This window comes from Belonocnema kinseyi, chromosome 10 (genome assembly GCF_010883055.1).
Source record: "Belonocnema kinseyi isolate 2016_QV_RU_SX_M_011 chromosome 10, B_treatae_v1, whole genome shotgun sequence".
Taxonomy (NCBI): domain Eukaryota; kingdom Metazoa; phylum Arthropoda; class Insecta; order Hymenoptera; family Cynipidae; genus Belonocnema; species Belonocnema kinseyi.
In genome coordinates, this window is record NC_046666.1 from 97,893,788 (window position 1) to 97,905,213 (window position 11,426).

An 11,426-nucleotide genomic window follows, 5' to 3' on the forward strand; every position below is an offset into this window, starting at 1 on the left:
ATATTTACAATATTTATATTTATTTATTACCAGGCGAATTTTCTACAAAATAAACTGTTGCATTTTCAGTTATACTGCGGAAATTTTCATAATGCTAGCTGGTCAGGGTAAACTCATTAACTAAAATGTTCGATAGCTTATTCTAATTTTAATCTTTAGATTGCAAGTAACATATCGTTGGAATTGCAAAAAAATAGAATCCGAATATAATATTCTTAATTCGCTGATTGAAAATCTATCAGATTTCTATGTTTGGCATTTCATGTCTCATTAGGACAAAGGGACCCCCGCTGGCAAGACTCGACACAGCGCGTTCGCTCAGTCAGGGACGTGAGGGGAAGTCAAGTAGAGAGAACTAGACCAGCGATTCCCAAACGTTTTATGCACTTTCTGGGGTTGAATCAATTTCCTAATCTAATTTTAAGCAAATGAAAAGAAAGTTGATAAAAATCAGTTAAAATCTTCAATGCCAGTTGACAGTTCTTGTAATTTTGCGTGTTCTTAACGATATGCTTAATTACTCGAAATGTTAACGGATTTTCATCAACTTTTTTTTCATTTTCTTAAAATTACATTAGGAAAATGATTCAGATAATTAGATTTGAATTGAGCTATATCTTTAGGATTTTAGTTATTGAAACAGCCTTAAATCTCATGACAATGAAAGAGTCCTCATAGCGGGGTGGGCTGCCGAGTGGCTGGGCTCAGGTTGGCTTCCCCCTCGAGGGCTGCCCGGCCCGGGGTGGCATCCCCCTGCCGGCGGCACTAGTTTGGGAATCACTGAACTAGACAACCAGGTAGACCGTGATCATATAAAAGTCGCCCAAAATTTGTGACACTTTATTTCCCAAGATACTGAAATGATAGAAAAATGTAGAAATGCTTTCACTGTTACCCTTTTTTTATTATTTGAGTTAGAAGCCGTAGCTTAATTACAGTTATAGTTTATAGCTTAGAGGTCTTCTCTAGGACCCTTCTACCCCCTTTAACAGAACGTAAAAAATTATCCCCCCTCCCCTCTTACTGCACGTAGTTTGCAGTTTCCGGTAATATTTTGCTGTTTATTACTACTAGAATTAGACAGGGTATCTGAGAAGTTAAATTTCGAAAATTTTCCTATTTTTACTTGCTAGTTTTTTTAAATTTCCTTCATCATAAATATTCATACACCAGAATTTTGCTCTTCAAATACTTGTAACGGAAAATCTTTTATAAACGGAACAAACCAGTATTCGAGATAATAAAATAACATTTTTTAATTTACGAATTTATTTTAAAAAAATTATATTTTACACTATAAAAGCTGCCATTCTATCAAAATTCTTGAATTTTTAAGAAAATAATTACATTTTTAACATACAAACAAAAAGAATTTAAAAAACAAAAAGACTAATTTTGAATAAATAAAGATTTTTCACTCAACGAAGAAATAAAACTGTGTCTGAATTATTCAGCCTTTAAGGCAAAAGACGAATTTTATGTTCTAAAAAAAATGTATTTTTAACCAAAAAAATGAGATGCATTTTTACACGATAAAAATGAAATTTCAAATAAGAAAATAATGTTTTTTTTACCAAAAACGAAGACTTTGCAACTAGAAAAGATCAATCTTTAGAAATGGAGAAGTTAAATTTTCAGTAAAAAGATTAATTTCAAAACAAACAAAAAGGTTAAAAAGAAACAGTTAAATTTACAACGGCAGACAAAAGCCTGAAATAAAAAATATTTTGAACGACGAACTTTCTTGAACTTTTACTGAAGTTATTGAATTTTCAATTTAAATATAAATTTTCAACAACAAAAATGATTTTTTAACAAAGTGATTTAACAAAATCTTTCTAGCGAAATATTTGAATACTGCAATAAAGAAAAATAATTTTGTTTAAAAAAAGCTGCATTTTCATAAAGAACAAATTTGTCCAGGCTCGTGTTTCACACAGTGCGCCAGAATAGATTCGGAGTAGTGCCAAGCACATTGCCCCAGAGTAGAGCAAAGCAGGAAACTGCACGGGTGCAGAGCGAGGGAAAATAACCGACACTGCCTCAGAGCAGAGCAAAGCACGAAACTGCACCGGCGTAGAGCGAGGGCGAATAACCGAATACGCTATAAGGCTCTATAAAGGAGAGTACTAAAGTCCGCCATGTTTATTCCATCAGCTAGGCAAATAGGTTAACGTCTCACAGGGCATAACAGCAATTCGCTGTTGAATTAAGTACATTAAGCTAGCACCTCCACAATCGAATTTTTCATAGCTCAGAATTTTGGACTTTTTTTGGTCTGCAATAAAAATTGTTGGGCTCCTTTACTTTTTTCAAAAAATCAACATTCTTGTGGAGGTGCCAGCTTACATTAACCCAGCACCTCCACTTCTTTAAATCACTGAATAATAAAAATTCAATTACACCAGAATTTTTGGCTTTTTTTGGACTCTTAAAATCCTAAAAAAAAACTTTCCACAAATCAACCCTTAACTTCCAAAATCAACCCCCTTCAGAAAATTAAAAATTTTCAGTAATTCATTAACGGGATATTTTTGGGCTTTTTTGGGCTCCCAGAAAATACCCACTTCGATTTTTGGGCTCCAACCCTTACAGTAAAAAATTAACCCCTTTGTAACCCGCATATATGAAATTTTAAAAAAATAACTTTTATTAAACTTTAGAGCTTGAATAAAGTCCCTGATTTTCGGGCTCTTTGAAAATACCCACTACGATTTTTGGGCTTGAACCCTTAACGTCAAAAATCAACCCCTCTCAACCATGTAGTTACAACTTTGTCAAAAAATACAATTTTGTAGAATTTTCTAATGGAAATAAAGTCTCTAATTTTTCGGCTTCTCAAAAATACCCGCTACGATTTTTGGGCTTCAACCTTCAACGTCAAAAATCAACCCCTCTCTACCACGTAGATACAACGTTGTCAAAAAATAACTTTTTTGAAGTTAAGGGTTAAAGGCCAAAAATCGTAACGTGTATTTTCGAGGAGCCCAAAAATCAGACTCTATTTCCATTGAAAAACTCTAGAAAAATTGATTTTTTGACAAAGTAGTATCTACGTGGGTTGATTTTTGACGTTAAGGGTTGAAGCCCAAAAATCGTAGCGTGTATTTTCGAGGAGCCCAAAAATCACAGACGCTATTTCCATTAAAAAATTCTACAAAAATTTATTTGCAGACAAAGTTGAATTTACGTGGTAGAGAGGGGTTGATTTTTGATGTTAAGGGTTAAAGGCCAAAAATCGTAACGTGTATTTTCGAGGAGCCCAAAAATCAGAGACTCTATTTCCATTGAAAAACTCTAGAAAAATTGATTTTTTGACAAAGTAGTATCTACGTGGGTTGATTTTTGACGTTAAGGGTTGAAGCCCAAAAATCGTAGCGTGTATTTTCGAGGAGTCCAAAAATCAGAGACGCTATTTCCATTAAAAAATTCTACAAAAACTTATTTGCAGACAAAGTTGTATTTACGTGGTAGAGAGGGGTTGATTTTTGACGTTAAGGTTTGAAGCCCAAAAATCGTATCGGGTATTTTCAAGGAGCCCAAAAATCAGAGACTCTATTTCCATTGGAAAATTCTAGAAAAATTGATTATTTGACACAGTAGTATCTACGTGAATTTATTTTTGACGTTAAGGGTTAAAACCCAAAAGTCGTAGCGTGTATTTTCGAGGAGCCCAATAATCAGAGACTCTATTTCCATAAAAAAATCTAAAAAAAATTATTTGCAGACAAAGTAGTATCTACGTGGCAGAGCAGGGTTGATTTTTGACGTTAAGGGTTAAAGCCCAAAAATCGTAGCTCTAAAATTTTACAAAAGTTATTTTTTGACAATTTCGTATCTGCGTGTTACAAAGGGGTTAATTTTTTTCTGGAAGGGTTGGAGCCCAAAAATCGAAGTGGGTATTTTCTGGGAGCCCAAAAAAGCCCAAAAATATCCCGTTATTGAATTACTGAAAAATTTCAATTTTTTGGAGGGGGTTGATTTTGGAAGTTAAGGGTTGGTTCGGGGAAAATTTTTTTTGCGAATTTTAAGAGCCCAAAATAGCCCAAAATTCTGGTGTAATTGAATGTTTATTATTTAGTGATTTAAAGAAGTGGAGGTGCTGGGTTAACGTAAGCTGGCACCTTCACAAGAAATTTGATTTTTTGAAAAAAGTAAAGGAGCCCAAAAATTTTTATTGCAGCCCAAAAAAATCCCAAAATTCTGAGCTATGAAAAGTTTTTTTCGCAGACAATTCTAATAAGTATTTGACAATTTTCTTTTCAAATTTAAGCACAATCGGTTAATATTTAGGGGTGACGCAAATTCCATAAAGTTTCCCATTGATTCAACACAAATTTTAATATTTCAAAATACTAATTTATTTATTATGAATACTCTAAGATGCTTAAACAAATTTAAATGGTTTAAACAATTTTTTTGTCTACATATTTTATTTTTGGTATTTTTCGAAAGATTGAAATCTTTTCATGTTTTACTTTGATTTTTAAGTATATTCCTAAATGTTTAAACAAATTAAAATTGTTGAAACTATTTTTTTTCACTGATTTGATGTATTTTTTATTAGTAGAGACGACAAAATGCTTTATAATCTTATTATAACTTTTTTACTTTGAGGGCCAGTAAAAATTGATCGTTAATGTTTAAAAACTTCATGGACTTCATGGTTTTTGCGCCACCCTTGAATATTAACCGATTTCGATCAAAATTTGAGGATTTTTTTTGGGCATTCGAATAAAACTAAGGAGCGTAAAAGCAAAGAAATTTGAAAAATGCAAAATAAGAGCTACCCTAGAAATTACTGATGATTCTTACGAAAAGCCAGGGACAAAAGGAAAGCAAGACACATTTAATTGGTGAAAATTAAATGCCAAAGGGAGTATACAAAATCGTACATTAATACGATTACGTATTAAAATTCAACAGGGGTTGAATTTTTTTGGATGACCCCACAGCAATTCACTATTGAATTTTAATAAGTAATCTCAGGTATAAGATTCAATGTGATTGTAAATAAAAGATCTTGGATTAAATGTAAAAATAGTACGAACGATTAGTTTATTCTCCTATTTTACTTTCTACACTTAAAACTTAAATTCGAGCCCTCTTCATTGTTACAGTGCCATAAACGGTTTTTCTTTTTCGAGAATTGATGGAAAATTTTTTTACGCTGTATGAGCGAACAGTAATATAATGCTTCGCAATCTTTATTTTGACTTTGCAAAACGATGGAAAATGAATGTCGACATTCGAAACCAATATTTCGATATATTTCGAGGTTCCGTTTCTCAAAATATAATCTTTGAATTCTTTGAAAAAGTATTAGCAATGCAAAATCATATGAAACGTTTCATGGCACGGGTTTTTCAAGTCACCAAAATTCTTTGCCTTCGTGAAAAATTTTGCGTTACTCGTAAATCCGTCATCCATGAAATTTTGAGATGACAAAAAAAGTGTTGCAATTCTCACAAATGCGGTTTTCAAGAGCATGCGTGGTGCTACCAGCTAGATAAAACAAATTCTGCACGTCGAAACTGTCTATTTTATCGCAAAAGTGCTCGTAATGAATTGTGCGAACATTCATTTCTGTAACACATTGTCTTACGGCATTTACGGTCGTGATATGAACATTCGAAGACTGAGCCCAAGAAGCTTGACGCTTCGATTCGCAAAAATTGAGCAGAAACTTATCCGAATAGTTCGTACGTTTGACATCTGATACAAATTGTTACATTATTCTAATAGCTTGCAAGCATTTTAATGCAGAAGGCATATTCCCAGCTTTTTTGCGACGCTGCGAGAAAGCATTTTCTGTACCGTTTTGAGTTAAGCGTTCCCCCAAAAGAAAATCGAAATTTTTTTTAAACAGAAATTCCGCAATGTTACCAAAAGTTAATGACGCCAAGATTACAGTGTAATTCAATGGTTTCCATCCTTCCCCAAAAACCGTTTTTTAAAGGAGTTGGATGACTTTGAACAGAAAAATGTATTTCTTATCGCAATTTCGCAGGGTGATAGATGTCTTGCGTAGTTTTGAAGTGAGAAGACTGTACCATTCGTGCACCAAACGGAAAAAATGAGCTGTAGTAAAAGCGTCATTGGGAAGAACATTTTCTTGAACAGCGATTTCCACTGTACTCGCTGTTTCTGGTGAAAAGTACCGTTTTGCCGCGCCAACATTCATCTCATCGAAATTGGAGGGATTTAGGTCTTCTGCGCGTAAATGGTATAATCTTTGCACTTCTTTTCCGTTTTCGATTTCCAAATCCCACAGTCGTTTTACATTGGAAGATTTTCCATTTCTACATACTCTTCTGGTAAAATCACCAGCTGCCTCAAAGTGGCAGATTTCAAAATTTTGACAATGTGCCACACATCGGGAGTCACGTAAATGTCATGATCGTTAAACTGGAAGGAATTAATTCTCGTTCCCAGCTGGTTAACAACTATCCCCTAGGAATTCCCTAGCTCATTATTCCGACCGTCTAAATCTGAGGAAAGCACGGTCACGTAAAAGCCGCATTTTTCCACCGAATCGATGCATTTTAACATGAAATTTTTCACAATTTCCGGGTAAATCAGCGTTTGTGGAGTTACGTGACATGCGATTATTTGCTTCCACTTTCTTTTCAATCCTCTCAGCAGAATTAAGAATATTTTGCTTCCAATGACATTAAGATCGTCCCCCAATGTAACGTATCCGAGAAATTGTCCACTATTTTTGTCGTAATCTAATGTAGGAGAAATCGTAATTTCGTCTTAAGATAAAGCGCAGTATTTATCTGTCGGATCCATTTGTTCTCCTTTGAACTTTAAGAGTTCCAAAACGTCTTCAAAAATTCCGAATTTTAGTCGGAAACTTCGAATTTTTTGGCACAGGTTACTATACCATTTGTACTGTAACATTTTCATCTGATCTTCACTTAAAAACTTGCGTAGTTTTGAACGTAAGGTTTCAAGTTGTTTCTCCTGTTCCATTATCGTTGCATCCGCAGCATGATAAGCTACTTCTTTCTGTTAAAAAGCCATCAATTCCTGTCGCAAAAGTTTGTTCTCGAGTTGCAACAGCAGTACGTGTGGATCAGCATTCTGAAAATGTATTGTAACATTAGAGTAACTATTAAAATAGTGCTGTAGGCTCCGAACTTCAAATTAGGTCTATAACTTCCCAGATGGCATCTGTGATTATCACAGATTTTGTTATTATTCTTCAAAAAAGCGTTCGGCGATGTCGTTTATATTATTTTATAGCATCTTCTAATTCAATTTTTGAAGATTTTAATTTTTGTGGACAGAAACCCAGGAAAACCAAACTAAACTCAATGTGTGGTTATTCGGGTCCAGTTCTCCCGTGTTTTTGTCTACAAAAATTAAAATGTTCAAAAAGTGAAATTGGAGATTATATAAAATAGTATAATGGATATCCCCGAACTCTTTTCTTGAAAATAATAACAAAAAAATGTTATTCTGCTAACCAAAAAAACACACATAACCTCAAAATATACACAATATTAAAATTTAGCAAAATAATATTTTTTAATTAACCCACAATAGAAGAGTTCGGGGAAGTCCGTTAGCATGTTCGCTATCATTCCCAAAATTTGTAAGAAAAAATATTTATTGATAATAGATTTAATGCTTTCACGATGATTTATTTTGAATAACAAAAGATATTTCGGGTTTCACTCGTGTAAAAAAACTACAAAATTTTGCCTGTAGTTTTTTTAAACGAGTGAAACCCGAAATATCTTTTGTTATTCAAAATATTTATTATTGTAGGAAAAAAGCCGGGGGAACCTAAGTATCACAGCCGTTAAAAGTTAGATTTTTCGCAGATGGATCCCAACCCTACTGAAAATTCCTATATAGGTTCCTATATAGGAACCTACATCGGATCCTACATAGGAACCTATGTGTTTTACCTATAGGTGCCACCTATAGAAAATGACATAGGATCCTATAAAGGATCCTATATAGGTTCCTGTATAGGATCCTATATAGGATCCTGTCTATGTTTATGCATGGGACCATATCCAGATGCGCAGTACTATTTTATAGCACTTACGGCTGCGCAGATGTTTTTTTGGTCCTCCAGGAGCACTTAGAGACATACATACCATTGGGTACCATGAGGTATCATTAGTTAGGTACCATCAGTTAGGCACTATTAGGTACCTTATTAGGGAATTTCCTATACAGGCACCTATATAGGATCCTATGTCCTTTCCTATAGGTGGCACCTATAGGTGAAACATAGCATCCTATGTAGAATCCTATATAGGATCCTATGTAGGATTCCTATATAGGAACCTATATAGGAATTTTCAGTAGGGAAGGGTGAAAAAAACACTTTGCATCTGATTTTCCAAAGTGGTCGAAGTATTTTCTGCAGCCCTAGAAACATAAAGGACGATTTCTGGCCCATTGAGAGTTTCTGCTTCAGACCGTTCCACAGTTTCGTTTTGTGTTTTGTTGGTTATTGGGCAAGGCTGATCGTCGCCGTGGTGGAATGCATTGTCCACAATTTCAGGTGCTTTTTCCACCTCTGGATTCTTGGAGTAAGAGTGGTCACTGTGATCGCTGCGACGTGAGGACCTCTTTTTTTCTGATAAACATTCTGCTGGTGATAATTCAACGATACATTAACAAAAGTACCATCTTGGTTGAGTTTTTCGAGTTCATGAATGGCCATTGTGGTATTTGCCTTTTTCACGATCTGAAACAAAAGATTCAATGCAAAAATTGAAATTATATACAACTTGTTCTTGTCAGTTACTTTTCTAACATCAAACACTTATCGTAATATCACATAAGGTAATTGTAACCATAGAGAATTTTTCATCATATAAAAAAATTACTTTGTACAACGAATTTCTGGGTGCAGGATCAATTTTCGGAGGTGGATTTGGAACATCGAACAAAGTTGGTACAACGATCGGTTTCAGTTTTTTTAGTCCATCCACCCTTTTATTATCGAACTGCGATTCTTCGAAATGGACCTGTAATGAAATTAAAATGATGTAATGAATGTCTATCGTGAAAGAATTCGATTCTTCGATTACTTCGCAAAGGCACAAAGAATTAGTCGGTGTCCATTCCTTTCTTCGTATATTATTCAACCACTTTTTACGGCGATTAGGGTCTGAAGGAAAACGAAATACACGAAAACCTTGTTCGCTTCTGTGGGTGCAGTTTGCAGCTACGCACCCACTGTTTCGGGTCTAGAATAATAAATCATATATTGATGAGAAAAAGTAAATTAATTTTTAGAGAAAATAAAAAAAAATCCATAAATTCCGAGATAAAAGATCATAAGAGAAAAAAAGAAATCCAAATTTGAAATATTTTATAGGAACCTATTTAAAGTTTTCAAAATTTCGAGAAAAAATGTAAGAAAAATTTGGATCACTTTTTAAGATAATCAGATGGTTCAAAAGTTTTGAAAAAATGTAAGAATAATTAAATAATTGAACGGAATAACAACTTTAAATGATTTTATATTTGGAAAAATTAATTATTGGACAATGTTTTAAAAGAGTCATACAGTTTTAAAAGAAAAATCGGAAATATTTTAAGGAAACTGACATAGGATCCTATAAAGAATCCTATATAGGTTCCTGTATAGGATCCTGTATATGTTTATGCATGGGACAATATCCAGATGCGCAGTACTATTTTATAGCACTTACGGCTGCGCAGAAGTTTTTTTGGTCCTCCAGGAGCACCTAGAGACATACGCACCATTAGGCACCATGAGGTATCATTAGTTAGGTACCCTCAGTTAGGTACTATTAGGTACCTTATTAGGGAGTGCCCTATACAGGCACCTATATAGGATCCTATGTCCTTTCCTACATGTGGCAACTATAGGTGAAACATATAGCATCCTATGTAGAATCCTATATAGGATCCTATGTAGAATCCTATATAGGATCCTATGTAGAATCCTAGATAGGATCCTATGTAGAATCCTATATAGGATCCTATGTAGAATCCTATATAGGATCCTGTGTAGGTTCCCATATAGGATCCTGTGTAGGTTCCCATATAGGATCCTATATAGGAACCTATATAGGAATTTTCAGTAGGGTAGCTTCTCTGTTTGTTATTTAGGATCGAATCCTTATTTCAATTTCAGCCTCACTGCATGTTATTTATGATCGTATTTTTATTTACAATTTCGGAAAGGATATTTTAAAGCCTTCAAAAGATTTGAACGAGCTACCTGGACTTTTAAATATATCTACCCGAGTGACTGCAGAAAATTTCTCAGAGCTTCTCAGAGGCTTGAGAATCTTTAGCATATACTCTGAGATTTCTATCGGTAGGGTTATTTTAAAAGAAAGTAAGACGGTTTGACAGTTTCAGAAACAGTTTTCCATCATTGTAGATTTGAATGCTTAAAAATTGTTGTATGAATTTATATTTGGATAAATCATCTCTCAGAGAATATCAAGAATAATCATCTGTATATTTACCTTTTTGCTGTTGTTTTAAGCACGATCCAACATATTTGCCCAGCTGATGGAACAAACATGGCGGACAATAATAACTTCCTATATAGAGCTCTAGGGCTACGGTAGCGAACTATGTACCACGGAGTAATAATAAGGAGACTGATCATACAAAGCGCGGCGATTTTTAACTATGTTAACTGTACATTTACTGCCAAACTTGAAATCTGTCTCCTTTTCTCTCACGAAAAGTGTGCGAGTAAGTGCCGTGTTTATTGAAAACTGATCAGATTTCAACCAAAAATAAAACATATAACCTGTTGGTTTCTCCTGATACGTTGAGTCAGATACTTGTCCCAACCAAGATGTTACGCATCGCCCTAGTAAAAATTCCTATTTGAAGATCATATAGAAACCTAATAGGTTCGCCTTCTTTTAGGTCCTACTTCGTTCGAAAGCGGAATTTGGACTCCCTTTCTATACGGTTTTCTTTTCGGTTTCTAAAAACTTTCGAACGAAAGGGGGAAAAACGATTCGTGGGACGATTCGTCCCACGAATCTTTTCGATTCCTTCCGATCAGTGCAGAGAGTCTCTCTAATTAGCTTCTATTTCTATATATATTATTATAATTTATTTATTATTATTTCTATATATATAACCATTCGGTTCGGTTTTGATTCCTCTAGAATCAAACCGAAGGGCCTATGACAAAGCCACCGAACGCGTCCTCGGGTTGCGGATAGAGGGTCCCTGTACCAAGGGTTTCTGCTGAATATGGTTACAAAAATAAAAAGGCAGTAGCGGACAATTGTCCAGGGGTGGTCCCGAAGGAATTAACCCCCAAGCGGGGAGGTGTGAAAACCGTGCCTAAAGCTGAATAGCACCTGGGTGAGGTGTCTAGAACGGTGACTCTGGGATACCAGGCGACCTCTCAGAGTAAGCAGCCTTATCCTTGCATGCGGGGCTCTACA

The 11,426-nt window shown here is 34.8% G+C and overlaps 1 protein-coding gene across 1 annotated transcript in view; it reads right to left on the reverse strand.

The window, feature by feature from the left end:
- Positions 1-8,348: 8,348 nt before the first annotated feature.
- LOC117181276 overlaps positions 8,349-11,426 on the reverse strand; it is a 4,371-nt gene continuing 1,293 nt past the window's right edge. The window contains exons 2-3 of the mRNA XM_033373837.1: positions 8,859-9,221; positions 8,349-8,716 (exon numbers count right to left, since the gene is read on the reverse strand). Of these exons, the coding sequence (XP_033229728.1) occupies positions 8,477-8,716; positions 8,859-9,221 (603 nt within the window). The 3' untranslated portion in view covers positions 8,349-8,476. The remainder of the gene's footprint in view (positions 8,717-8,858; positions 9,222-11,426) is intronic.